Source organism: Salvelinus alpinus, chromosome 36 (genome assembly GCF_045679555.1).
Source record: "Salvelinus alpinus chromosome 36, SLU_Salpinus.1, whole genome shotgun sequence".
In the NCBI taxonomy this organism is placed as follows: Eukaryota; Metazoa; Chordata; class Actinopteri; order Salmoniformes; family Salmonidae; genus Salvelinus; species Salvelinus alpinus.
In genome coordinates, this window is record NC_092121.1 from 16,986,304 (window position 1) to 17,012,208 (window position 25,905).

General features: G+C 44.3%; 3 protein-coding genes and 1 long non-coding RNA gene across 10 annotated transcripts; 2 read left to right on the forward strand and 2 right to left on the reverse strand.

Moving 5' to 3' along the window:
• Positions 1-6: 6 nt before the first annotated feature.
• Positions 7-16,965, reverse strand: LOC139565072 (ATP-dependent DNA helicase Q5-like). 4 transcript variants are annotated; one of them, XM_071385118.1, is made up of 18 exons: positions 16,764-16,954; positions 16,384-16,505; positions 15,707-16,228; positions 14,616-14,712; positions 14,175-14,449; positions 13,927-14,009; positions 4,880-5,101; positions 4,476-4,596; positions 3,923-3,959; positions 3,756-3,814; positions 3,064-3,137; positions 2,855-2,948; positions 2,550-2,726; positions 1,699-2,312; positions 1,565-1,610; positions 1,216-1,440; positions 1,043-1,115; positions 7-965 (listed from the first exon to the last, which is right to left on the reverse strand). In XM_071385118.1, the coding sequence occupies exons 1-18, from the start codon at positions 16,855-16,857 to the stop codon at positions 784-786; spliced, it is 3,117 nt and encodes a 1,038-aa protein (XP_071241219.1). In that variant the 5' UTR covers positions 16,858-16,954; the 3' UTR covers positions 7-783. The 4 variants fall into 4 exon arrangements, with proteins under 4 accessions (XP_071241219.1, XP_071241221.1, XP_071241220.1 ...); XM_071385120.1 differs by lacking the exon at positions 1,043-1,115 and having other exon boundaries at positions 829-965; positions 16,764-16,957; XM_071385119.1 differs by lacking the exon at positions 7-965 and having other exon boundaries at positions 1,043-1,139; positions 16,764-16,958.
• LOC139565078 (uncharacterized) lies at positions 8,914-13,411 on the forward strand. Its single transcript, XR_011672858.1, has 3 exons — positions 8,914-9,996; positions 11,699-11,890; positions 12,141-13,411. It is a non-coding gene; the product is annotated as an uncharacterized lncRNA (long non-coding RNA).
• LOC139565077 (nucleoplasmin-like) lies at positions 16,470-18,385 on the forward strand. 3 transcript variants are annotated; one of them, XM_071385137.1, is made up of 6 exons: positions 16,470-16,722; positions 17,354-17,471; positions 17,574-17,656; positions 17,797-18,007; positions 18,151-18,207; positions 18,317-18,385. In XM_071385137.1, the coding sequence occupies exons 2-6, from the start codon at positions 17,420-17,422 to the stop codon at positions 18,334-18,336; spliced, it is 423 nt and encodes a 140-aa protein (XP_071241238.1). In that variant the 5' UTR covers positions 16,470-16,722; positions 17,354-17,419; the 3' UTR covers positions 18,337-18,385. The 3 variants fall into 3 exon arrangements, with proteins under 3 accessions (XP_071241238.1, XP_071241235.1, XP_071241236.1); XM_071385134.1 differs by lacking the exon at positions 16,470-16,722 and adding an exon at positions 17,022-17,233; XM_071385135.1 differs by lacking the exon at positions 16,470-16,722 and adding an exon at positions 17,022-17,233 and having other exon boundaries at positions 17,357-17,471.
• On the reverse strand, positions 18,384-22,695 carry LOC139565075 (butyrophilin subfamily 1 member A1-like). Of its 2 annotated transcripts, none has more exons than XM_071385124.1 (7): positions 22,490-22,695; positions 20,943-21,023; positions 20,188-20,286; positions 19,968-20,069; positions 19,584-19,856; positions 19,387-19,465; positions 18,384-19,281 (listed from the first exon to the last, which is right to left on the reverse strand). In XM_071385124.1, the coding sequence occupies exons 2-7, from the start codon at positions 21,000-21,002 to the stop codon at positions 18,695-18,697; spliced, it is 1,200 nt and encodes a 399-aa protein (XP_071241225.1). In that variant the 5' UTR covers positions 21,003-21,023; positions 22,490-22,695; the 3' UTR covers positions 18,384-18,694. The 2 variants fall into 2 exon arrangements, with proteins under 2 accessions (XP_071241225.1, XP_071241224.1); XM_071385123.1 differs by having other exon boundaries at positions 19,584-19,859.
• Between the last annotated feature and the right edge of the window lie 3,210 nt (positions 22,696-25,905).

Here is a 25,905-nt window from a genome sequence, read left to right on the forward strand (position 1 = left end):
TAGACATTCAGTGTTAGAGATTTTATTGTAAACAGGTCTCACATGGAGTAAATGTGTGTGATGGCTGGGGTTTTTGGATACATTTCTGTGATGGCTGGGAGCTTTTCCCCCATTGGTGCATCAAGTGCTCTTTGGATTCCATCATGTTTGAAATGACTGACTGTTTGAAAAGTCACCCACCCAGTCACCAACCAGCACAGGCAGAGTGGCCAGCTCTGATCTTTTTAGACAAGATAACTTTGTACCAGATAACCATAAGGACAAGAGAAAAAACTAATTAATATTTTTGGGGATTCCTCAGCATAAACAAAAGTTCTCATTGAGAATCTCATGAAAACAACTAATAACTAACAAACTAACAACAAAAAAGACATTAAATGACAGCTCTAAAATCAATCAAGGATAGAGTGTGGCTGTTACACATCCAGCTGGGTGTCCTCTTTAGTCAGGCAGAATGACAGACCAGGTAGCAGCAGGGTTTGGCCTGGTAAAACCATAGCATCCATGTACTAGTCACATGGTGCTAACATCAAACAAAGAGCCACCTCTGTTCGGCATTGAGCAGGGATGACTAACTGTTCCCCAGCAGCACCAGCAGACATGCTGTATACAGTACATGTTTAATGGCCGCCATTACAGCGGCTCTCCACGGCACGACAGCATGAGCCTGGAGTTGACACAGCCTAGCAGCATATCATCTCTGTAACGGCTCAGTATCTTGGCCTGGGAGAGATGTGAGGGAGGGAATCAGTTGGAGAGCGAGCGAGAGAGTGGATGAAGGGATCAGACCCCCAGGTTGTTATCCTCCTCCACCTTTCCGTTCATAGTCCCGCCTCCTCCCATCCCTCTGTGTTCAGAGGTCTCAGTGCTGTGTGGTCCCTTCAGGTGCTTCCAGTCTGCTTCACTCTCACAGCGCTTCACACCGCTGAAGAACTTCTTTATCAGATTCTTGGCCTGCATTTTCACTGTGGACACAAATATAGTTCATTATTAGAAAAGGCAGCTTGTGCTAGTGTGCACACACAATGTTTGTCTTCCTCACCTTGACCTCTTCCCCTACTCCTCCCCTCTGCTAGTAGATGAGACAAGTAGCGGGCAAATGACTTGAACAGCTCCTACAACAAGGAAGATTTGGAATACTACGATTTGAAAAAGTGACAAATGAAGAACCAAATATCTTCATCACAGCTTATGCCCCTTCCCTCTCTCCCTCACCTTGGTGGCAAACTTGCCCTGTGTATAGAAGGGGTCTAGACAGCGCACCACGATGTCAGCCACCTCCTTCAGAGACACAGGCTTGGGGGCTTTGCTTGGGCTCCCTGGCTCCAGTACAGTCTCCTGGACTTTGGGGTTAAAGGTCACCTTCTTCCTGCTGTCCTGTAGGGGGCAGCTACGCTTGGCTGCGGGGAGGGCCTCCCTCTCTTCACTGTCCTCACATAGCTGACACACACACAGAGAACATGTGGTAGTAGATGTTAACAATGATGTCATCATTACATTACTGTTAAAAAAACATGGACGACACAATAAGACTGTTGTGGCAATATAATATTGATCTCCATACCCTTAGTTTTAGCAACGATTTAGCCTTGTTTTCATGTGCATTTTGCCTGTGAAGAAGACAAAGGAGTTTAGAGAGAGGCGCAAAACAGAGTAAACCAGTCAGACTTTATCTACAACTTCCGAGGGACATCTTACACTGTGATAGAGTCCAAGTCCAGTTTAGCTTCCTCTTTAACCTCCTCGTCATCATTATCCAAGTTGTTGATTTCCGTGGGGATGATTTCCATGGGACTAGTGTCCATAGGGATGGTATCCATGGAGACAGTAGCAGGTGTGATTTCCTGAGTGGGGAGTGACTGGGGTGGTATTGAAAAGACCTGAGACGACACATCATTGGTTCTTATCTCCACTTCTTGACTCTTTTCAATCGGTTTCTCCCCAAAGTACTGGGTAATGTTGCGGGAGTTCTTAGCAGCCTCTGCTAGCTTCTGCTTCTTGCTCAGGGCCTTGCCTCCTGTCTTGGTGGGACTGTTCAGGAAGGCAGAGACTGCACTGGCTTTAGCTCTGATGGAGGAGCTGATGGTTGGTGCTGCATCTCCAGTCTTTGTCTCCTTCCTCTTCCCCCTCTCCTCCTCACCAGCTGACTCTCCAGACCCAGCCAGGCAGTCAGGGCCCCCACTCCCTGTCCCCCTGTTGGCCCCTGGACCTGTAGTGGAGCCCTCACAGTTAGAGGCCCTCAGCAGCTCACTGGCAGTCTGGAAGGGGTTGGAGGAGCCCCTCAGACCTGCTCCTATTCTCTTCCGCTTTAGCTGGTGAAGGAGACACAGAAAGAAGGATGCTTAGTTACTAATAGAACCCAGTACAGTATGAGGCTGACTCACAATAACACTGACTGCATCCTGTTAATAAATGGGCTGAGACAGTCTCAATGCATTAACCAGTAGATACATATTTAGTCATTACTGCTGCTTATAAAGGAGCACTACAGTATTTTCTAAAGCAAAGTAAAAGCAGAGTTCTCTGTGTGCTGTGGTGTTGGGCCTTACTGAGTAGATCTGTGAGGCAGGCGTGAAGCCCTGCTGCTCCTCAGTCAAGGAGGAAGAGGAGGAGGCTGCTTCATCTTTGGATTCAGTCTTTATCTCTGTGGATTCCCCAGAGCCGCTGGTCCCTTCTCCTCTTCCTCCTCCTGCAGAGGCAGCCCCTCCCTTCTTCATCTCTGATACCTTTAGAAACAAGAGATAAGTTAGATGAGTGAAAGAATAACTTAAAAAGAATAGCTTCCATTGGACTCGATACATAAAGTGACTTTAGAGTTGTACAATAAACCAGACAGTAGTCAGGAGCTACTTACTCTCTTCAGGACAGCTGCTTTGTACAAGTTGGAAGACTTGGTGATCTTGAAGACCTCATGTTCAATATCCACTGCCAAGGAGAGTGTGTCAGAGCTGGGTGAGGGGCGGGGGGAAAAGGGAAAGAAAGAAATCCAAGTGTCAGTTCAGTTGTCCCAGTGGCATCAGTGACTTGGCATTTTAGGTGCATGTGGTTAGTAGTGACTGGTACCTGTGTGTGTCTGCTGCTGCCACCTGGTGGTTGTTCAGAGCCTCCTGTAACAGGGCCACACAGTGCTCCCGGGCCTAGAATTGATGCACACATTTGGCACACACTCTCATCAAAACATTTTTTTTTAAAGGCAAGTGAAGATGTATTCATTTGATTTCATCCTCTATTCAAAGGGAAAGTGTCATTGAGATTTAAAGCATGTCTTTACAAGGAAGAACTGGTCAGTAGCAGCTCCAGAATAAAATCAACATTATACATACATTTATTTTAACTTTTTTAAATCATGACATACAATCAGTCAGACACTGTTAAAAAAATACAAAATGTGGCTAAATATTTTCCTTGAAAATGGGTATTCTTGTAATACATGTATGAACCACACAGTGGTAGTACAATCCCTCTCTGTTCCCTCAATCTGCAAACATAGATGTTCAGTGCTCTGTGCATTTGATCACTTATTGAGAGTGGGACCCTGGATAAGCCAGCATCTTGTTGGGTAAAGGATTTAAAGCAGAATGTAATTATGGATGAATAAATAGTTTCTAACGAGCTCATGATGGTGGAGATGCTGAATACACAAGGACATGTGCATTAAACATCAAAAACATGTGAATGTGCATATTGCTTTGCACGTACGTGAGCATGCATGTGAGCATGCGCGTGTGTGAGACGTTTCCATACTAGAGCTGTACCTTGACAGTGAGCCTGGGGATTTTCTGGCTGCTGGCCTCCCTGAGTGGGCAGTTATCATCTGTAGACACATTTGAACACAATATCCAAACCCATTCAGTCACATAACAGTATTATTAGTCAGTCACTTTGCTTGTCTACACTGATATTACAACAATAGAGAACCCACCTGGGGGGATAAATGAATCTTTGTGTCCCTCAGACACCTAGAGGAAAGAGAGAGAAGAAAACAAAGGGAAATAAGACACCCCCCCTCACACTTTGATTGTCAGTTAGAGCAGAGAACCTACAGAGGGCCCCTCAAATTCCTCACTCCAGCACTAGACTGCTGCCTCTCTCACCTAGTTGCTAGTGTTTCAGTGTTCCAAGCCCCATGCTGTTGCTGGCAGCATCTCAAACCAACAGTCTCAAAATAATGGCTCAACTCAACACGTCTTTTGTTTGTCAGGATTAATAGTATGGATTTGAATAGCCCTGTTGTGCTCGATTTGACTCCACATATGGGAGAGATTTACAACATGGTGCCTTACAGGGGCCCCTAGCCCCATAGCCTCCTTGCCTGGCTGACTGGCTGGCCACAGCTGGAACACAGATGTGGAGAGAGAGGGAGCTGCTACAGTGTATGAAGGTTTGTTTACTGAAGCAATGGAATGCTTATGAGTCAGATGTTGTGTATAACAGTATGACAGCAGGGCTGTCCATGTACAGCATGTACACAGTACATGAATGTGATGTTTCATCTTGCGCAGTTTCATTTGTTTCTTGAAGAGATCTCCAAACTCCTTCCTCCGATGTTCGGAGCCATCATCATCACCACCGCTCTCCCAGCCCTCCTCATCATGCCTGAGGAGATGACATCACCACAGACCTCAGCATTCCTACTGTACTGTCTATGAGTGACAGCTAGAAAACACATTTTAAAATCAACAATACATTTGAAAATAATCCTAATCCAACCAAATACTGCAACCAAAACATGACTAGCAAGTCAGAAGGAAAGACCCCCCATCTTGCCCTGTTAGCAACTGAAAACTACAACAAATGTTAGCCTGGATGCCAGTCTGTTTCTGCTTTAACCAACAGAGTTAGACTGGCCTCCAGGCTACTAGACCATTGCATTTCTGACCTCTCAAAGCCATAGCCCTTCCTCCCCCCGGCGTAGAGGTCACGGTCAAACCCAAACGGGCCCCTGGGCTGTGTGCTCCGAGCTGCTCCAGTCTTGGTGCACAAAGTGGCCCCCTTCTCCAGCTGGGCCCGCACAGCCTTGGGGTCACGACAGTAGTCACAGGCCCCCGCACAGTCCGGCTTCTGGTCCCCAAAGAACTTGGAGATGGTGGCATGGCGGCAGCTGAGAGCCCAGAAATACGGGTGTGAGAGAGACAAACATATTGCACAGACATGCTAGAGGTCAAACCCCTAGGAGAGTAGCTCAGTGGAGCCCAAAGTGTCTCAAAATGCTCAGAGCAAAGATATTGTGCATGCCTCATTAAGACTCATAATACAGAAAAGTGCACATGACACAGTATAATATCAGAAAGGTAGCTAATGCTGCTGATAGGAGGAATTATACAATGATTGTGTCATGGAGAAATGAAGAAGAGGATCGTCATTGATCAATAGCTACCACTGTGTAACATATTCTCCATTACGGTCTATGATCGATGTGTGTGTGTGTGTGTGTGTGCATGACGTGTGATCAAACAAGGTCACACTCAACTGGCCATCATGTGGCCAAATAAGGCTTTGACCCGACTCGCTATCACTATATGCTAATCCCACTTGAGCAGAGAGGCGTTGTTCCATTTGATTTGAATGCCTTTTTGACCACACCCCTTTTGATTTGAACAAAACTTACCATACATATTTGCCCATGATAGAAGTGGTCAGAAAGTCACTTTTTGGCAGTGGTGGAAAAAGTACCCAATTGTCATACTTGAGTAAAAGTAAAAGATACCTTAATAGAAAATGACTCAAGTCACCCAGTAAAATACTACTTGAGTCAAAGTATTTGGTTTTAAATTATCATTTTTTTTTTTACATTTATGGATAGCCAGGGACATGCTCCAACACTCAGACATAATTTACAAACTAAGCATTTGTGTTTCGTGAGTCCACCAGATAAGAGGCAGTAGGGATGACCAGGGATGTTCTCTTGATTAATGCGTGAATTGGACTATTTTCCTGTCCCGCTAAGCATTCAAAATGTAAGGAGTACTTTCGGGTGTCAGAGAAAATGTCAAGATTAAAAAGTACATCATTTTCTTTAGGAATGTAGTGAAGTAAAAGTTGTCGAAAATATAAAATAGTAAAGTAAAGTACAGATAATGGGAAAAAAAACTACTTAAGTAGTACTTTAAAGTATTTTTACTTAAGTACTTTACACCACTGCTTTTTGAAACCTGAATACCAAAACATTTAGGCGATATAGGTGCTCAAGGTGACTTATTTTGTATACCCCACCATAACATGAGACATCAATGTCTTAAATCACTGGAAAAGATAAACAGTTGAGTTTGATATAATTAAAAAATGTACAAAAAGGGTTGTCAAACTATTTGATCATTTCTTCCCAAAACATTTTTTACCTTTGATGTCAATCATCTAAAACCGTGTAAACTCAACAACAAAAACACATTTTCCCGTATGTTGTAGCGTAGACCTTAATATTTCCTCATCTAAGGTTGTGTTGTGCCTGCCATCGGTTGAGACACAGCATACTCTTGAATACAGGGTGGTTGTCATGTTTTGGCTGATAAATATAGTAAAATGTGACTAAAATAAAAATGTCTACTTTTAAAATGGTACCAGAGAGATGGTAGGAGGTCCCCACATCAGAGAATGTTGACTTGAATGGGAATATCAGTTGGTTTAAATAACACTGTCAATCTTCCATAGGAAACCTATTGAAATCTAGATCATAGAATATACATTCCCATTTAAGTTGAAATTCAATTGTGTGTGGACCAGCAGCCATCTTTATGGTAGTAATTAGAAGTAAACATTTAAATTACATTTAAAATGTCAATGGTGTATCAGCTTAATTGCAGGGGTCTGAAGGGATAGGTCCATTCTATGAATTATATTGCTATGATTGAAATGACATGACAAGAGCATGTTGTGTCTCAACCGAAATAATTTATCAAATACACTGCTCAAAAAAATAAAGGGAACACTAAAATAACACATCCTAGATCTGAATGAATGAAATATTCTTATTAAATTCTTTTTTCTTTACATAGTTGAATGTGCTGACAACAAAATCACACAAAAATTATCAATGGAAATCAAATTTATCAACACATGGAGGTCTGGATTTGGAGTCACACTCAAAATTAAAGTGGAAAACCACACTACAGGCTGATCCAACTTTGATGTAATGTCCTTAAAACAAGTCAAAATGAGGCTCAGTAGTGTGTGTGGCCTCCACGTGCCTGTATGATCTCCCTACAACGCCTGGGCATGCTCCTGATGAGGTGGCGGATGGTCTCCTGAGGCATCTCCTCCCAGACCTGGACTAAAGCATCCGCCAACTCCTGGACAGTCTGTGGTGCAACGTGGCGTTGGTGGATGGAGCGAGACATGATGTCCCAGATGTGCTCAATTGGATTCAGGTCTGGGGAACGGGCGGGCCAGTCCATAGCATCAATGCCTTCCTCTTGCAGGAACTGCTGACACACTCCAGCCACATGAGGTCTAGCATTGTCTTGCATTAGGAGGAACCCAGGGCCAACCGCACCAGCATATGGTCTCACAAGGGGTCTGAGGATCTCATCTCGGTACCTAATGGCAGTCAGGCTACCTCTGGCGAGCACATGGAGGGCTGTGCGGCCCCCCAAAGAAATGCCACCCCACACCATGACTGACCCACCACCAAACCGGTCATGCTGGAGGATGTTGCAGGCAGCAGAACGTTCTCCACGGCGTCTCCAGACTCTGTCACGTCTGTCACGTGCTCAGTGTGAACCTGCTTTCATCTGTGAAGAGCACAGGGCGCCAGTGGCGAATTTGCCAATCTTGGTGTTCTCTGGCAAATGCCAAACGTCCTGCACGGTGTTGGGCTGTAAGCACAACCCCCACCTGTGGACGTCGGGCCCTCATACCACCCTCATGGAGTCTGTTTCTGACCGTTTGAGCAGACACATGCACATTTGTGGCCTGCTGGAGGTCATTTTGCAGGGCTCTGGCAGTGCTCCTCTTGCTCAAAGGCGGAGGTAGCGGTCCTGCTGCTGGGTTCTTGCCCTCCTACGGCCTCCTCCACGTCTCCTGATGTACTGGCCTGTCTCCTGGTAGCGCCTCCATGCTCTGGACACTACGCTGACAGACACAGCAAACCTTCTTGCCACAGCTCGCATTGATGTGCCATCATGGATGAGCTGCACTACCTGAGCCACTTGTGTGGGTTGTAGACTCCGTCTCATGTTACCACTAGAGTGAAAGCACCGCCAGCATTCAAAAGTGACCAAAACATCAGCCAGGAAGCATAGAAACTGAGAAGTGGTCTGTGGTCACCACCTGCAGAACCACTCCTTTATTGGGGGTGTCTTGCTAATTGCCTATAATTTCCACCTGTTGTCTATTCCATTTGCACAACAGCATGTGAAATTTATTGTCAATCAGTGTTGCTTCCTAAGTGGACAGTTTGATTTCACAGAAGTGTGATTGACTTGGAGTTACATTGTGTTGTTTAAGTGTTCCCTTTATTTTTTTGAGCAGTGTATTTTGACAACCCTTTTTGTAAGCTTTTAAATGATTTAAAACTGAACTGTTTATCTTTTCCAGTGATGAAGACATGGATGTCTCATGGAATTGTGGGGTATACAAAACTGGTCCACTTTGAGCAATGGGTCAACTTTGAGCTAGAATGTTTTGGCATTCAGGTCCAAAAAAAAGACACTTTCTGACCACTTCTACCATGGGCAAATATGTATGGAAAGTTTCATTCAAATCAAAAGGGTCATACAGTTATGGAAATGAAATGCAGTGACTCTGCAGGAGTGTGAAGTGTATTCTCCAGTAAAAGAACACCAGTTTAACGATACGTCTGTGAACTGGATGCGGTTTCTGCTCACTTATAGACACACCACTCCCTTCTATTCTGACAAACTCGATTGATGAGGAGAAAAATGGGTTGTGGGTGTGGAATGACTCCTGTGTGAATAATGTGAAACAGAGACGAGGTTCTATAAAATAACTGCTTCCCTAGAGTCTAGTCTGAATAGAAAACCAACATTTAGGAGACTTGTAGGTGAGTGAGATTGGCCATGGGTGGTGGTTGGTGAGGATGTTACTGTTCTAAATGACTTTTAAATAGATTTAAACATCTGAATGTCTATTCACTCTTTAGAGTATGGCTGTTCCGCTTCTTTGTATAACAGCTTGCTCTTTCACTCAATACACAGTATTATGTCATGTATACACACACAGAGATCCACTCAGTCGTACACACATTCATACAGGCTAGTGTCTCGGAGGAATACTAATCAAGCCACCTCCATAACACACAAAGCAAGACTACCTCGGATGGAAACCCAGTCTCCACAGTTTTCAAAAAGGGGGGAAAGAGGCAGTCTCACTAAGGGAGGAGGGGAGAGTAAGAGAGAGAGAGAGAGAGAGAGAGAGAGGGGATTGAGAGAGAGAGAGGGGATTGAGAGAGAGAGCGAGCGAGCGAGAGACAGAGAGAGAGCGAGAAAGAGACAGAGCTCATGAAGCAACTGAGTCTTTCCAGAGGAGGAGTGAAGGAAGAAGATAACGACCCACAGCAGAAGGAGGAGATGATGAACTAGCATTAATACAACAGGCAGAGAGCACAAAAACACAGCAGGAGTCCTTTGTAAGTGGAGATAAACAGTGTTGCTCTTGCACAACCGCTGCCTTTTCCACTGGCACCAAGAGATGACAACAGCTACTACTAACTGGGAGAGAAGTAAGAATAAAAGGAGAGAATAAGAGTGGAGCGAGAGACAGTGGAAAGCAAACCAATGACAGCTGGAGAAAGCTCACTTCGAGCCCGATTTGTTTCCTTTCTGAAACCCAGAACAGACTGTACAGAGGACAGCAGTGCAGCGGATGGGGGTTTGGCCATCTCTTGGCGTCGATGCTAATCGCTACTTGAGGACTTATTTCTGCTGAACCTAATCCTGAAAAGACCGCTGGGTCGAGGAGGCGAGGTCACCACCTCTGTCTCACTGCTGGCTCCAGCTCACCCAGCAACACACAGGGAACTCGCTCTCCACACTCACTCAGGTAGGTGTTGGTTCTTGTGTTACATCACTAACTGATTCGCTTCGTTAGACAAGCACAGTTTAGCACCTTTATTTCCTCTGTTGCATATCTGCAAACTACCCATACAGTTCAGGTGAGTGTATGCTGGTTGTGAGTGTGTACATGTAGCCTATATACATGCAAATACAGGCCAGAATAACAGTGTTAGCATACTTTATAGCCTAACCAAAAGAATGTGAAGAGTGTAATTTAGCTGTCATCAGTGTATTCCAGCTGTGTATTAATAGGGAGGCTATTTACATGTGAACACAGTGTGGACCAGAGTTGGAACAGCTCTATAAGGAGAGCTCTCTTCCTGTATGTCATTACCATAATGACATTTCTAACAGCTGAATATTTAGCTAGACTTTACTACTGTGGGAAGACTTGCTCCCATACCCCCCGGCCTAGCCATGAAACCTGAGACTGGTGAAAGCCCAGTCTGACTGGGATCCATCACTACACCAGCTGGTGGGAGTCTACCTGGGAGAGAGAAACAGAGCAGCTGTGGGAAACAGAACTAAAGTCAAAACTATTTATACAAAATACATTGGACAGAACACATTCCACCACTGTGAACTCGGGCAGGTCCAGCAACACAACAGGAACAGAAACTCTTTAAAAGGGACACAGACAGCAGGACAAAGAGACTGAGCCAACAGTCTGGTATCTGTTTTACATGCCACACCGATAGTCAATAAAGCATTTTACTGTCAAATGAATTGAAGCACTATTCTATTTTTCTAAAGACTTCCCCTTTAATAGAATCAATAGATTCAAGTCTATCCCAATCCAAGTCAATCTAGTGTTGTGATGAAGAGAACAGACATGTAATGTAATCAAGTAGCCTACAGTGTGATCAGGGTTGGGAGAGAAGTAACACTGGTGTAGCTGCATAGCTAGAGAGAAGAAGATAAAGAGAGTGTGATGAGGAGGAGAACTGTGGAGGGATGATCATGAGATAATTCATATGAGCAGGATCCTGTCTTGGCATCAATTGTCACACCCAACTGCTATTTACAGTTTATAGGGAACATACTTTCCCATAGCAACAGCAACATATGGCCTACTCACATGTGCATAAAGAATAGACAGAAACCTAGAATATATTTTAACACACAACAAGGCAAACATCGATGTCTGCCCTTGAAATAACATAGATAAAAGTCCTCCCTTTATACAGTCAGCCAGTGGGACCCTCCTCTCGGTCTCATGACTGTTGTGATAACTGTGGCGTGTCAGTCCACAGCTATGCTGCTGGGAGAGCCCTATAGTTACTCTAGTAAGCCTGGAACAGACACAATCCCACTGGCCCAGAAAAACAAAATCATTTACACACCAACATATTACCAGATTATAACACACTTTCTAGAGCCTCCTCTTTCTTATAGGAATCAGTTGATTTCACTCTGTCCTACCTACTCATCAGAAACACATGCACTAGCATCTAGCCTATATATTCAAGGATGAACACAATGGTTTGTCAACATTCCATTGGTGTCAGGTCATCTACATATTTAGACAGTAACATACAGCATCTCTGACTTCTAGACTCACAGTCCATTATGGGTGAAGAATAAGGAATGAAACAAATGCTTATATTCTAATAATTCTAATAATATATTGTAATAATAATCCATTATTAATAATCCATCTACTTTTATCCCTTTATTTGTACCTTCAGCAAAGTGGTCACATCACACAACCTGCACCCAGATACTACAGAGTTGCACCCACCCTCAGTGTGTGAGTGACATGATGGATGCCAGGGAGGAGATGCTGACCCTGCTACAGAAGCTCTGGGCCAAACTGCAGGGTCTCCCCACCGCCAGCCCTCTGGAGATGGGGGCCTTCGCTGTCCTCGTCCTCTTTATCGGTAAGCTACACCTCTCATATAGATATACACACACCTCTCAGTGGAGATATACTCCATACACCTAACCATGTGCTTCAGAACATGTCAGAACATGTCAGAACATGTCTTGCAAAGGATGAAACTCCAACATCTGTAATATCACTTTAGATAGTGGGAAATCAATCATCCTGTCTAGACATAGCCTAGACATAATTCAAATATGTAGGCCAGCTACTATAAAAGGTGTTGTCAATGGTGTGTTCTTTCCTAGTGGTCTTCCTGCTCATGCTGCTGATGACCTGTTTGACGTGCTGCTGCTGTCACAGAACCAGAACCAAGGGGCCACATAGTCAGCTAACCTGAGACAATCCCCACTTCCCCCAATAATGAGGAGAGACATTATCAACAGGCACTCTATGGACCTCTAAACCCCAGAAGAATGAAGACCCATGCAGAGTGGTGTGAACTGAAAACCCTCTGTCACCACTGTATCACCAGGAGAGACATTCTGGAGAGGCACTCTATGGGCCTCTTAACCCCGGAGGAATGAGGAGGTTCCGTGGGGAGGGTGTGGAGCCCATCTATAAAGGAGCCCGGCCCTTGAACAACACACCTCCATACAAAACACACACAGAGCCTCCCTGAGAAGCAGCCAAACAGGCCCGGCTTCCAGGCTTTCAGGAGTATCAACATTCCATGGGGCATCCCTGGGCTCTGTTGGCTAATAAAGCAGTCTTTGACGTGAGAGATGGACAAGACTAGACCTCTAGGACGGCTTCAACTGATCCACACAACACAAGGACACAAGGAACACAGGAGCATGGAATCACACACACACACACACACACACACAAATGCATCAAGTAATACAAACAACTATACATGTAGCAAAAAAAATCCCAATAGAAGCACAGGAGATTGCTTGGGGAGATGAATGTCTGTCAGTTCTAGGCTGTATGAGTGTCAACTCAACCTCTGCCACTGGCTCAGAGACTCTAAGAAAGAACCCTCTGCAGATCCCATCAACAACTAATTTAAATGGAGGCATCTTGCCAAACCCGTTGTGAGAGTGTTGCCATATGTCTTCTATCTAAAGGACGTCCTTTGCTTTATTGCCTTGTTCAAGTGCTAGATGGAACTAGGAAACTCAGAAATGTGTAATTTGCTAACTGGTTGAACGCGGCACGTGTATAACTCAACCAGTTAGCAAGTCAAAAAAGTCTGTTTCCTAGTTCCAACTAGCACGTGAACACAGCATTAGTTCAGCAAAAACAAGCCATTATCTCATTCCTCAGGGGATTCAGAGGACCATGCCTGCCCTCTGCTGTACAAACATGGAACTGAGGCAGTGAGGAAGCCTTGTAATATGCTTCACAGTTATACACAAAAACAGAAAAAGAGTAACGCTGTCATTTCCGTAGTTGTTGCATAGGTTAAAAAGGGCATCTCTTCCTTCTGAAAAAGCATTTTCTTAGGCTGCCTAAAATAGTGCAATATGCTTTTGTATCTCTCTTCCATGAAATAAAACAAAAATGCAGATGATTGTGGTGAGTTATATCAGTGGTTCCCAAACTGTGGGCTGCTGTTGCGCCCCCCCACACACACACTCTTGAACATTTAAATAATAGAATACACAAGTTGCAATTTAAAAATGATGTAGTGCATCATCAGTTTCTCAGTCATTGCAGACCTAAGAGAGCCATTTATAACTTGTCAGAAATGTCCAGATCAACTAGCCTGTTGACTTTTTTTTGTAATGTTTGAGTCACTCAAATATCACATGACAAAACATAGAATTGCAAGAAAATTTGCTTTAAAACTGCAAAAGTTTCTCCGCACACCATGACAAAATGTGTAGATTTGCAGGAAATATTGTAAGCTTTTAAACCTGCAAAATCTTCTCTGCTCCAACAAGAGGGGTGTGTCATGAACAGTGCTTGTGCCCACAGAAATAGACGTCGCGCGCGAGCACAGGGGGAGCGCGAGATGTTCCCCAATGCTGGAAGGGGGGGCCTGAGTGAAAAAGTTTGGGAACACCTGTGTTATATAACACTCACCCCTCTTGCTCACAGAATGACACCATGGCCTCGAAGTCTGTGATGGAAGCCTTGTCCTGATCTTTCTCGGAGCCACGCTTTGCCTGCAGAGAAGTCACACAATTATTCGCTCAAAGTTAAATAAACAAACATAAAAATATTTGAACACTGTACACACCAATTGCAATCCCCATGCATTTACAGCACCATCATATTGCTATGCTAATAACAAGCCTGTGAGGCAGGTTGACAGTGTAGTTAGACGTAACCTGTTTGCGGGCCACCTCCTTGCGGATGAGGAAGTTCAACTGCTCCCTGTCCTTGGGGGAGTAGTATGTCCTGCAAGAAGAGGGCAGCCCGTCTCGCCCCGCACGCCCAGATTCCTGGTAGTAACTGGCAAGTGACTTGGCAAGGTTCCAGTGGGCCACAAACCTGACATTAGATTTGTCCACCCCCATGCCAAAGCTGATGGTGGCCACAATGACAAGCACCTTACCCTGCATCCAATCAGTCTGAGCCTCTGTGCGATCTCCTGCCTTCAACCCTACACAAGCAGGAGTTAAAGGTCAAGAGTCATGCCGCCCACTTTGTTATGTCTCATCTCACCATCAATAATAATAATCTGCTTGATTCTTGTCTTTATTCAACTTTAACATTGCCATTTACTATCCTACCCCACAATGTTTGTAAGCCCTTGAGGAATGTCTCACCTGCATGGTAAGGCTTGGCCAGGACTCCCAGCTTAGTCAGTTTGTAAGCCAACGTCTCACAGCCTTCTCTGGTTCGACAGTACACAATTCCACAACCCTGAAGAAAGACATACAGATAAATATCCCAAGCTAAGTACCATGCACTGATTATAAGGCTGGATGACATATTGAATGAATTAGAATTTGTTTTAGAGCAATATTCCAAATGCCTGTATCGCAACAATCACTTTTTGTATTTTATGACCGTTTATGTCTGCTTTTTCTCATGTCTTTTTGGTCTTGTCTCGTTTGCTCCTTCTATGCACCTTCCCATTCTCTCACACACGCACACACACACACACACACACACACACACACACACACACACACACACACACACACACACACACACACACACACACACACACACACACACACACACACACACACACACACACACACACACACACACACACACACACAAAGCCCCTCCCCCTGCAACTCACAACAACAAAGATGACTGATCACTTCCTCCCTGACAAGTGGTTTCAACTTGCTATTTGCATTTAAGGTTTGTTCCAACAGAATCAGTCATAGGGACACTGAAACACATTACTCTGATTACACCATCCATGATTTTACTGTAATAGAGGAGAAGTTAACCTTTCAACTCCTCAAATTGCACGCAGAGCAGACACTACTAAAACCAGAGAATCAATGAACACTGATTCTGGTAAATTCTTGTTCAGATTGTCTATGAAAATGCCCGTTTTGCAACAGACTTGAAAGCCAGATCAGTGAATATTGCAAAAAAGCAGGTTATACTATTTTGATACAATAATTACATTATTAGTGGGTTTTATGGTTGTGGAAGGCTTATATTTACCCTAGGTATAATTTCACAAGCCCTGAATTCATTAGATTATTGCTGACTGTTGCGGTGTATTTGACCTCTAAATCTAGATATATATTGTGAATCGGCCATAATAAAAAATAGACATATAATTTTTAGGCCATATCGCCCAGCCCTAACTAATTACACCATCCATTAGATATAGTAGGAAGAGATACTGCATATAAGAGAGAGTCAGAGGGGAATCTAGTCCACCAACCTGTCCTTTGGGGCCTTCCCCCAGGGTCAGGGCCTCCCTGATGAAGGCATGCAGGTGCTTGTAGGGGTCCTCCAGTAGCTCCCTGTACACCACCTCATAATGCAGGTTACTGCGAAACACAGGTGTGGCAAAGGACAGCGGTGATCGCAGCCTCAGGGACTTTGCTATGTCCTCCTGCACCTTCTGGGGTGCCGTGGCAGTCAGCGCCACGCAGGGTACCCCGGGCAGACGGGCACGCAAACTGCCCAGTTTGAGGTAGTCTGGTCTGAAGTCATGCCCCCACTGGGAGACACAGTGGGCCTCGTCCACAGCCAGGTAGGAGAGGAGGCTCCGGGAGAGCAGGCCTGTAAGGCAGGGCTGGAAGGCAGGGGAGGCCAACATCTCTGGGGTGATGTAAAGCAGCTTCAACCTGGGGCTCTCACTCTCCAGATCGGCCAGGATCAGACGGCGCTCCCCTGCAGGGAGCTTGGAGTTGATGGAGCATGCAGGAATGTTCAGGTCCCTTAGGTGGTCCACTTGATCCTGTTATGGTGGATACAGAGAAAGGGATCGTCATTGAAGAAACCTAAATACACAGCTAGCTATGCAGTTAAGGATAGCTCAGTCTATATCAGAATCAATCACGTAATCAGAACAAATTACACAACAGAAGAAAATACTAAAGAAGAGAGACTGACCTGGATGAGAGCGATAAGAGGGGATATGACCAAGGTAATACCCTTAGCCAACACTGCAGGAAGCTGGTAGCAGAGGGACTTCCCTGCCCCGGTGGGCATGCACACAAAAACATCCCTGTCACCTGCACACAACAGGGGCAGTAATTTACAATATTCCATCGACAGTCCAATTTGGGCAACGGCATTACTCAGATATGTTTAATGACAATAACTGATCATGCTAGCTAGTAGTAGGTAACAGTCAATGAACTGGTTGAAGAATTGGCTAATTAGCTACCTAGCTAGTTAGATAGCCCGCGGCTGGCTAAGATTAGCTAAAACTAGAAGAGCCGTTCCTAGGTAAGTTATTGTAAGTCCAACATGTCTATTGTGGTCCTCACCTTTAACAACTGCTTTAACAACGTCCTCCTGCTTCTGGGATCGGAACTTATCGAACCCAAAATGGGTTTTTAACGCCTTTATAATGGAAGTCATCTCTTATCCAGAAAAACGTCCAACTTGACAACAAACTTCATTCTCTCGTCGTCGCGTATCGATGACATCATGCCAGTCGGCACATAATAAAGGAAGCCATATTTTAACCAGTGAATCTCTTTAAACATATTAAATCTACGGTTCTCTTTTAAATATAATGTTTTATTTAATGTCAAATGACCGAAACAGATCTGTTTATGTTTTGTGCAAAAAACATTAAACACACACAACTCTGATTGGATTCATCATCCATGGGTACACGCCTTTGTTTTCCTGGCCAATGAGAGTCGAATGCGCTGTGATTAGCACCTGATTAGCACGACCCAGGCCAGGACAGATTTTAATGCTAGAATTTTTTGTTGTCTCGATCGGTGAGGTGAGTCTCCGTTTACGTTTGAGTTCTGGTTGAATTTGGTGACCTCCATAGACTACTTTATCAACACCCAAACCAAAAACACTGACACAATCAAAAACACTGATTTATTTATCAATAAAGCAGGGAGAGAAGAGGCATAGGATTGCAGAATATTAAAAGGAGGTAACTCCACTCCACTTCATCTCCATGGATCTCTCCCTTTCACCCTCTGTTTCTGACACTGTCTGTGTGCTCTGGGGTATGTACTGAGGTTAATGCCACTTTGAGATGGTTTGAAATTGGTGACCTAGATGCACAACAATGTATTGTAAACCCAGGGTCTCCTCTCTCCTCTGACTAGGCTGTGAACTGAATGATACCCAGAGAAAGGCAGTGTTTGAAATAGCGGAGGATTTGTTGGAGCATCAATTCTTTATCCGAACGGTCAGTCTGTTTAAGTCTTTAGTCCATCTCCAGCCCTCCACACACCCCATTAGCAGAGATCACTTGACTTAGTCAGTGACACAAAAATAGCATAGTCCAATGACAGCCCAACCCCTAATCTCTGCTCCCCTTGTGTATAGATGTGTCTGAGTGCAGAGGCCAGTAAGGAGATGCATGTAGTGGAGGTACAGGACAGAGTTGGGGAATACAGCAAGCCAGTGCCCATTGCCACTCTTCACCCTATGTGCCAACCTATGGTCAGTTTCAGTGGGTTTGAGCTCATGCCACCTGTCATCTTCAACCTTCGGTCTGGGCAGGGCCCCCTCTTCATTTCTGGACAGCATTTGACATGTAAGTAATTAAGATAGGAGAAAATTATGTTATTGTCTAGAGAATGGCATAAAAATAAATATTCATATGTCAATTCTGGGACTCGGTTCTTTATTTGGCTAAGTTCAATTCAAATGATATCTGGTATTTTTGTGCTGTCATAGTGGTCTATGAGGAGGAGGAGGAGGAGAAGGGGGTCTTCTCATCAACACCCCCACTTGGTAAGTAAACAAATATAGAACTTCTAAGCTTCTTAACAGGATTACCTATTTTGATCCCTTATGACATTGTACAGTTCAGTATGAAATAGTTATTGTGTTTTTATTTCAGATCACAGTGGTCTTCAATAACATGATCAAATTTGAAGGACTTCAATAAAACACAGCACAAAAAGTAAAACCTTTGAGCTTCGTATATTTATTCATCACGGAAAGTGCATTGTTATTGCAGGATTAATATTTCACAATAGATTAAAATAATAATACGGTATTCTTTCAAATGTACGAAAATACAGAGCATGTGAGTGCATAGCATAACTCGAGTAAGGAAGAGGCAGAAAGAATCACATAGAAGCAGCAGCATCAGTGGTCACATAGATATCCAATATCATGATGGTCTAGTTCTTTACAGTAACGAAGGTTCTGATTACTCTATAGGAGTGATGAGAGGGTAACCATAGGGTGGAGGGATGGTGTTAAGAGGGAAAGTTCAGCCCCACAGGCACAGGGAGGGACAGAGGCAATAGGCCTTGCTCCCAGGGGACTTGATCACCAGGTCCTTAATGATCTCCGTCGTGCCGAACAGAGGGAACAGCTTCTCGTTGAAGCTCTCATTGTAGGTGTAGATGTGGGAGCGGCTGTCTACGTCGTAGAAGGACAGCTGGCCCTGGTCGTAGTCCAGGTAGACGGCCACCTTGCGGGGGATGAGACCAGGCGGCAGGGCAGTGAAGGGCACAGTCAGGGCCTTGAGCTCCGTGCCCCTCTCTAGGCGCAGGGTCAGGTAGCCCGTGTCTGTGTTCAGGGACTTGAAGCCCTTCCTCAGGGCTGACTCCTTGGCCACACCCAGCCGAAAGTCCCGCTCCCCCACCTCCACCTCCCAGTAGTGGCGACCAGAGTTGAAACCCTCCACCCCTGTGGCGCACCACCAGCCATCGAAGCGCTGGTGGTAGTTTGGCACATCCTTTCTCTCGAAGCCGCAGCGCATCTTCTTCTCGTCGTTGGAGATCAGCAGGTCAGGGTTGGCCGTGTCCAGGTCAAGGGAAATCTCCACTGCTGCATTAGAGATCCAGTCCCATACTGGAATATACATAACAGATGAGTAACAAATATTAGTCAAATAAACAATAAGTTCTGTGAACATTACATCTGGCTCTGTCAATGCCTGTCCAAGGCATCACATACCTGAGTGAGGAATGTAGCGGGCAGCACCTATCTTCTGAGTCCTCTGCTTCCATATGAGCCACTGTTGAGGGATGGCTTCCTGCAAGCACAAAGATGGAGAGGGAGAAAAGCGGATTTGGTAAATATCAGAGCTGTTATCATGAATATACATTAATATATTTTAAAGGGGGACAATTGATATTTAAGGAGGCCCCCACCTTGTCTAGGCCCTGTGTCAGTAAGACCCACATGAGCAGTTCCATGGCTGTCAGGAGGTTGGGCATGTTGCGACTCCTCCATGCAGCCTGGAGGTCCTCCAGAACTTGAGCCACAGCCTCCCCAGGCCACACACTTTGCTCAGGTTGGGCTCTCAGGTCCTTGGTCCAGTTGATGATGGTCCTCTTAGCGTTCTCCATCTCATTCTCACTGAACAGGTCCTGCTCCCTCCACTCGCTCTCCTCTGGCCAGCCATCCGACTGCATGGGCCTCTTCTGCTGACAACAGGTGAAGACTCATTCAACACGTGTTTGGAGAAAGTCACCTGCAAGCTATACAGTATATATTAATAGCTGTTACAGTATTTTGGCTCCTGCTCGCCATACCTTGCTCTCCAGCAGAGACGCCCACTCCAGGATGAAGGCCCTGCAAAGAGGAGTGGGCCAGATGTCCTCTAGTTTCCAGATGTTCCCCAGCACCTCAGACCTCTGCAGAGGGCATAGACAAGTGTGGGATTTAGTAGACTTGTTTATCCTCCAAACTAGACCTGACAATGGATACTGGTATAATGGATGTTACAAAAGGTGTGTATATATTTCAGGGTACCTGGCACACTCGATTGAGGTCTCTAGCCAGCTCCACTATAAACAGCTGATTCTCTTCCAGTGGCTCTCTCTTCTCATTCTTTTCCCTCTTGCGAGATTCCTGACAGACAAAAAAAAAAGACAGCCATAGAACACATAGAAAGTAGCAATGAAAAATAAATATTAGGAAAAGAGGAAAGGAAACAGATTTAGGACAGAAATTGGTGTTTTACTAGTGCATTAGAAAGTAATAAGGTCAACCCAGAAAAGGACCCACTTGGCCTTATCAAAATGCACACCATGCTCTTCTCCTGTCAGCAGGAAAGAAAGAGATCTCCTCTCTCCCATAACCCCCCTGACAGCATCTATTATCTACCCAACAACACCCTCATTTACTTGTTCATACAATCAAATTAAACTACATCAAATCAACAGTCCGTGCAGGTTACTTGACCCTGCATGCTCACTGCTGCTGTCTCATCTGCCAGCAGTAATCTGTTTTCCCTGGGGTTTTCCATACCACACACACACGTCAACTTTGATTTGATTTGTAATAGGTAATTAAATCAAACTACAGAAACAATTAAAACCTATCTACTTGAGTAAGCATGTGACTGGTGACGCTACCAAGACAACCCCTCCGCAGCCATTTCAAGGTCACTTTCCTTTATGATAAAATCTCTGACCGTAGTAAAAAAGATTTTAACAAAAAAACATGTAAATGGTGTTTTTGTTTGGAGGATTTGTAATGCATGACAGGAGTTTGACCTACTGTACCTTAAGCTTGGCTGTGATGTTCTTGACCGGCTCGACTATAAAGTGGAAACACTGCATCATCTTGGAAACTGTGCTGAGACTCTACAAAGAAAAAGACCGATAAAATAGCATTATAAATGTACCTTGACAGATAGGGAACCTCTACTTGACAGAATATACACTACCCGTGTAAGGATTTCAGATTGACAGGTGCTACTGCTGAACTAAAACCACACCACTGATCTGATTCAGTGGTAGCAGGACCACCTAAATTCTCTAAGGGGACTCAAATGGTTTGAAATCTAAAACTACCCCTGCCCTACTTTCATTAGAAATGTGTCAGCTGTTCCACCCTCGTGCCCTGTATTCTGTCAGAGTCAAGTTAACAGACATTGGCATTATGGCCAAAGGAGTAACACAGCTCCACTGTTAAGAAGATTGCTTTAAATCGTTAATCATAGGGTGGAGGACAGGCAACACACGGCTAATCATACTGGACCAAATCATAACAGCAACACCTCTGTGGTCATCATAACATGAAGAATGCCTCCCCTTTGGAATCTTTAATGATACTCTGACCTAGTTATTGTGTGGATGTTATTCAAGTCAAATCATTGTGAGGTAAGCACGGGGTCCTACCCACTTTTAGAGCCTGGGGCATCAACTGATCAGTAACTTGGTTAGGATCAGTGATGAGTCAGAGCAGAGGTTACTTGGCCCTCTGTAAAGTGACTGGCCCTGCATGCTCTTTGCTGCTGTCTCATCTGCCAGCAGTAACGTGTTTGGCCTTTGTTTTTCCATAACACAGACACACAAACACACACCTTGTGGGCTAAGCCAGTAAGTCTGCTGTCAGCAGCAGGGTAAATGTGGCACGTGAGTTAGGTCAGTGTGCCACTGAAGCCCTTAGCAGATTACCTAGGAGGACTTCCAAACAGGGTCCTGATACAGCCAAGCACAAACAGATAGAGGATGGCAAGCACAATATAGACCAAATAATAATGACTGGCGCAAAATAATAATATTGCTAAATGAAATGCATATTCATCAGCACACATTGTGGAGAGCAAAACCAGGTGGCATTTGTTATAAAATTCATGGTAAACTCATGTCAACCTTTAGTAATAGAATACAAATAAATACAATGGAAGGAAATGCAATACAATGCAACAAAAATGTGTGTAGGCAAATGAAATCATGAAAACAAAAACAGGAAACATTGTTCAGGTATTCAGAGTAGGCCAATGTGTATTGCATCTTTTGTTTGAGTGACAGTGACCCAGTTACAGACCAGTCTAGACACACGCAGTCTGCGCACAAAGTAATGAGCAGGGTCGTGTGACTTTGCGGCACTGCCAGAGAGTTTGATCCTATATATCCTTGGTTGACATTGCAACATGTCGAATTTTGCACAATGCATGATAGTTAAGTTATTTTTGCGACACTAAACAATGCCATGCTGTTATGTGACGTCTGTGGACTTTCATGCAATCGAAATTAATGTATTATATTTTATAGAAAATTTGACACAATCATGCAGTTGAGTCGTACAAACTTGTTAGACATACCTGTCACAATGTTGTAATGTAAGCCGATTGGTGTCTTCTATACACAGGAGTAATTCTACTGGAGAACAAGTTGACTGTATGCTGCAGTATGACTGACCTTGTTTACATACAAGATTTTCCTAGGAACGAAGATGGTTCGGCTCTCTCCGTTTTCTGAATCCGAAGGCAGACAAACAGCGCCGCCATGATTGTTGTGGTACATCAGTTGTCCACAAAGTGGAACGGCGGGCTGTCTAGCTCCCGCCTATCCTTTCTTTGGATTGGTGGATACATAGCATTATTGTAATCCAGTTTTGAATATTCGATGAGGTTTGTTGACGTCAACCGCCTGTATTCAATGCAGAGAGATACTATGCTACAAAAAAATATATATACTATGCTACTAGCCTAATTTCATGAATATGCATAGCCATCTCGAGACAACTCTGATATAAAGTGTTTTTTCTCAAAGTTGGCGGGATGTCACCGTGTCCTACTTATATCAGTAAAGGAGAATGAAGGTGTCTGTAATATAATAAACGTGGTAAAAACAAATGTAGACTTTTAATAAATGCATTTCTATAGCTTCCAAAATAGATTTACTCCGTTGGGGGAGTGCCAAGATGGAGGCACGGTGGCATCAAAACAGCCCTGACATCATCTAGTGTGTATATATAAAGCGTTGACTTATCCCTGTTTCCCAAAAGCATCTTCAGGTTAAGTTCATCAAACCATTTTAATGATTAACTTAGTCTTAAGATGCTTTCGGGTATCCGGGCACTGTTCAGTACATTGTAAAGGCATCTTCTCTGTAGTATGAACCAGTGTTCATTACTTGACATGAGAATCTGAGTTTCAGAAGCTGAGTAGTTAACTGTGATATATTTCAGGTTACTTCAAAAGCAAGTTCCATTACAACATGGCTAAAGAGAATCCATTTATCCATTAGTTTCAAGTTTTAATGTCACAAGCAATTAAATGCCTTTCTTACAAGCTCCAAACCCAACAATGCAGTGATCAATATCAATGTAGCACTAAAAATAACAGAAGGTAAAACAAAAACTCTCAAGAAATAAAAAATAAGAACATGAGAAAGTAATAAGCTATATACAGGGTCAGTTCCAATATCATATTTACAATGTGCAGGGATACTGGAGTGATAGAGGTGTGTGTGTGTGGACAAATATATAAACGGAACAATTTCAATGATTTTACTGAGTTACAGTTCACATAAGGAAATCAGTCAATTGAAATAAATTCCTGAGGAACCTAATCTATGGATTTTACATGACTGGGAAGGAGTGCAGCCATGGGTGGGTCTGGGAGGGCATAGGCCCACCCACTGGGGAGCCAGGCCCAGCCAATCAGAATTAGTTTTTCCCCAAAAAGGGCTTTTACATACAGAAATACTCCTCGGGTTCATCAGTGCAACAAAACTGTACATTTTAGAGTGGCCATTTATTGTCCCCAGCACAAGGTGCACCTGTGTAATGATCGTGCTGGTTAATCAGCTTCTTGATATGCCACAACTGTCAGGTGGATGGATTATCTTGGCAAAGGAGAAGTGCAACTGACAGGGATGTAAACAAATTTGTGCACAACATTTGAGAGATAAGCTTTTTGTGTATATTAACTTTTATTACAGCTCATGAAACATGGGACCAACACTTTACATGTTGCGTTTATATTTCTGTTCAGTATATGTATAGGGTAGGTGACTAGACATCAGGATACCAATGCCCCCTGTATATAGCCTCGTTATTCTTATTGTGTCACTTTTTATTATTACTTTTTATTTTAGCCTACTTTGTAAATATTTCCTTCTTCTTGAACTGCACTGTTAAGGGCTTGTAAGTAAGCATTTCACAGTAAAGTCTACACTTGTATTCGGCGCATGTGGCAAAAAAAGTTTGATTTGATATTTGATAAACAGCATAGCAGCAGCATAAATGATGATTCTATGTGAGTATGTGTGCGTGTCTGTAGTCAGTATAAATGTGTGTGCATGTTATGTGTGTGTTGGAGTGTCAGTGTGCGTGAGTGTGTAGAGTCCTGTGAGTGTGCATAGAGACAGAGCAACAAAAAAATATATGTAGTCTGTGTAGCCATTCTGTTAGCTATTTAGCATTCTTATGGCTTGGAGATACAAGCTGTTCAGGAGTCTGTTGTTGTCTTGATGCACCAATACTGCTTGCCGTGTGGAAGCAGAGAGAATAGTCCATGGCTTGGGTGGCTGGAGTCTTTAACAGTTTTCTTGACTTTCCTATCACACCACCTGATATAGAGGTCCTGGATGACAGGGAGCTCAGCCCCAGTGATGTACTGGGCTGTCTGCAACACCCTCTGTAGTGCTATGCGATCAAGGGGGTGCTGTTGCCATACCAAGCTATGGTGCAGCCAGTCAAGATGTTCTCAATGGTGCAACTGTAGAACATTTTGAGGATTTGATGGCCCATGCCAAACCTTTTCAACTTCCTGAGGGGGAAGAGGCGCTGTCGCTCCTGTGCGCATGTAAGTGGACCAGTGACAGTGCATGTCAGAGAAAAAAACAGGCCATGAGGTCGAAGGAATGTCCGTAGAGCCCCGAGACAGGAATGTGTCGAGACACAGATCTGGGGAAGGGTACCAAAAACATTATGCAGCATTGAAGGTCCCCAAGAACACAGTGGCCTCCATCATTCTTAAATGAAATACGTTTGTAACCACTAAGACTCTTCCTAGAGCTGGCCACCCAGCCAAACTGAGCAATCGGGGGTGAAGGGCCTTGGTCAGGGAGGTGACCAAGAACCCGATGGTCACTCTGACAGAGCTTCAGAGTTCCTCTGTGGAGATGGGAGAACCTTCCAGAAGGACAACCATCTCTGCAGCACTCCACCAATCAGGTCTTTATGGTAGAGTGGCCAGGCAGAAGCCACTCCTCAGTAAAGCAACATGACAGTCCGCTTGGAGTTTGCCAAAAGGCACCTAAAGCCTCTCAGACCATGAGAAACAAGATTCTCTGGTCTGATGAAACCAATATTGAACTCTTTGGCCTGAATGCCAAGGATCACATCTGGAGGAAAACTGGCACCATCCCTTCGGTAAAGCATGGTGATGGTGGCAGCATAATGCTGTGGGAATGTTTTTCAGCGGTAGGGACTGGGAGACTAGTCGGGATCGAGGCAAAGATAACCGGAGAAAAGTACAGAGAGATCCTTGATGAAAACCTGCTCCAGAGTGCTCAGGACCTCAGACTGAGGCGAAGGTTCACCTTCCAACAGGACAACGACCCTAAGCACACATCCAAGACAACGCTGGAGTGGCTTCGGGACAAGTCTCTTAATGTCCTTGAGTGGCCCAGCCTGAGCCTGGACTTAAACCTGATCGAACATCTCTGGAGAGACCTGAAAATAGCTGTGCAGTAACGCTCCCCATCCAACTTGACAGAGCTTGAGAGG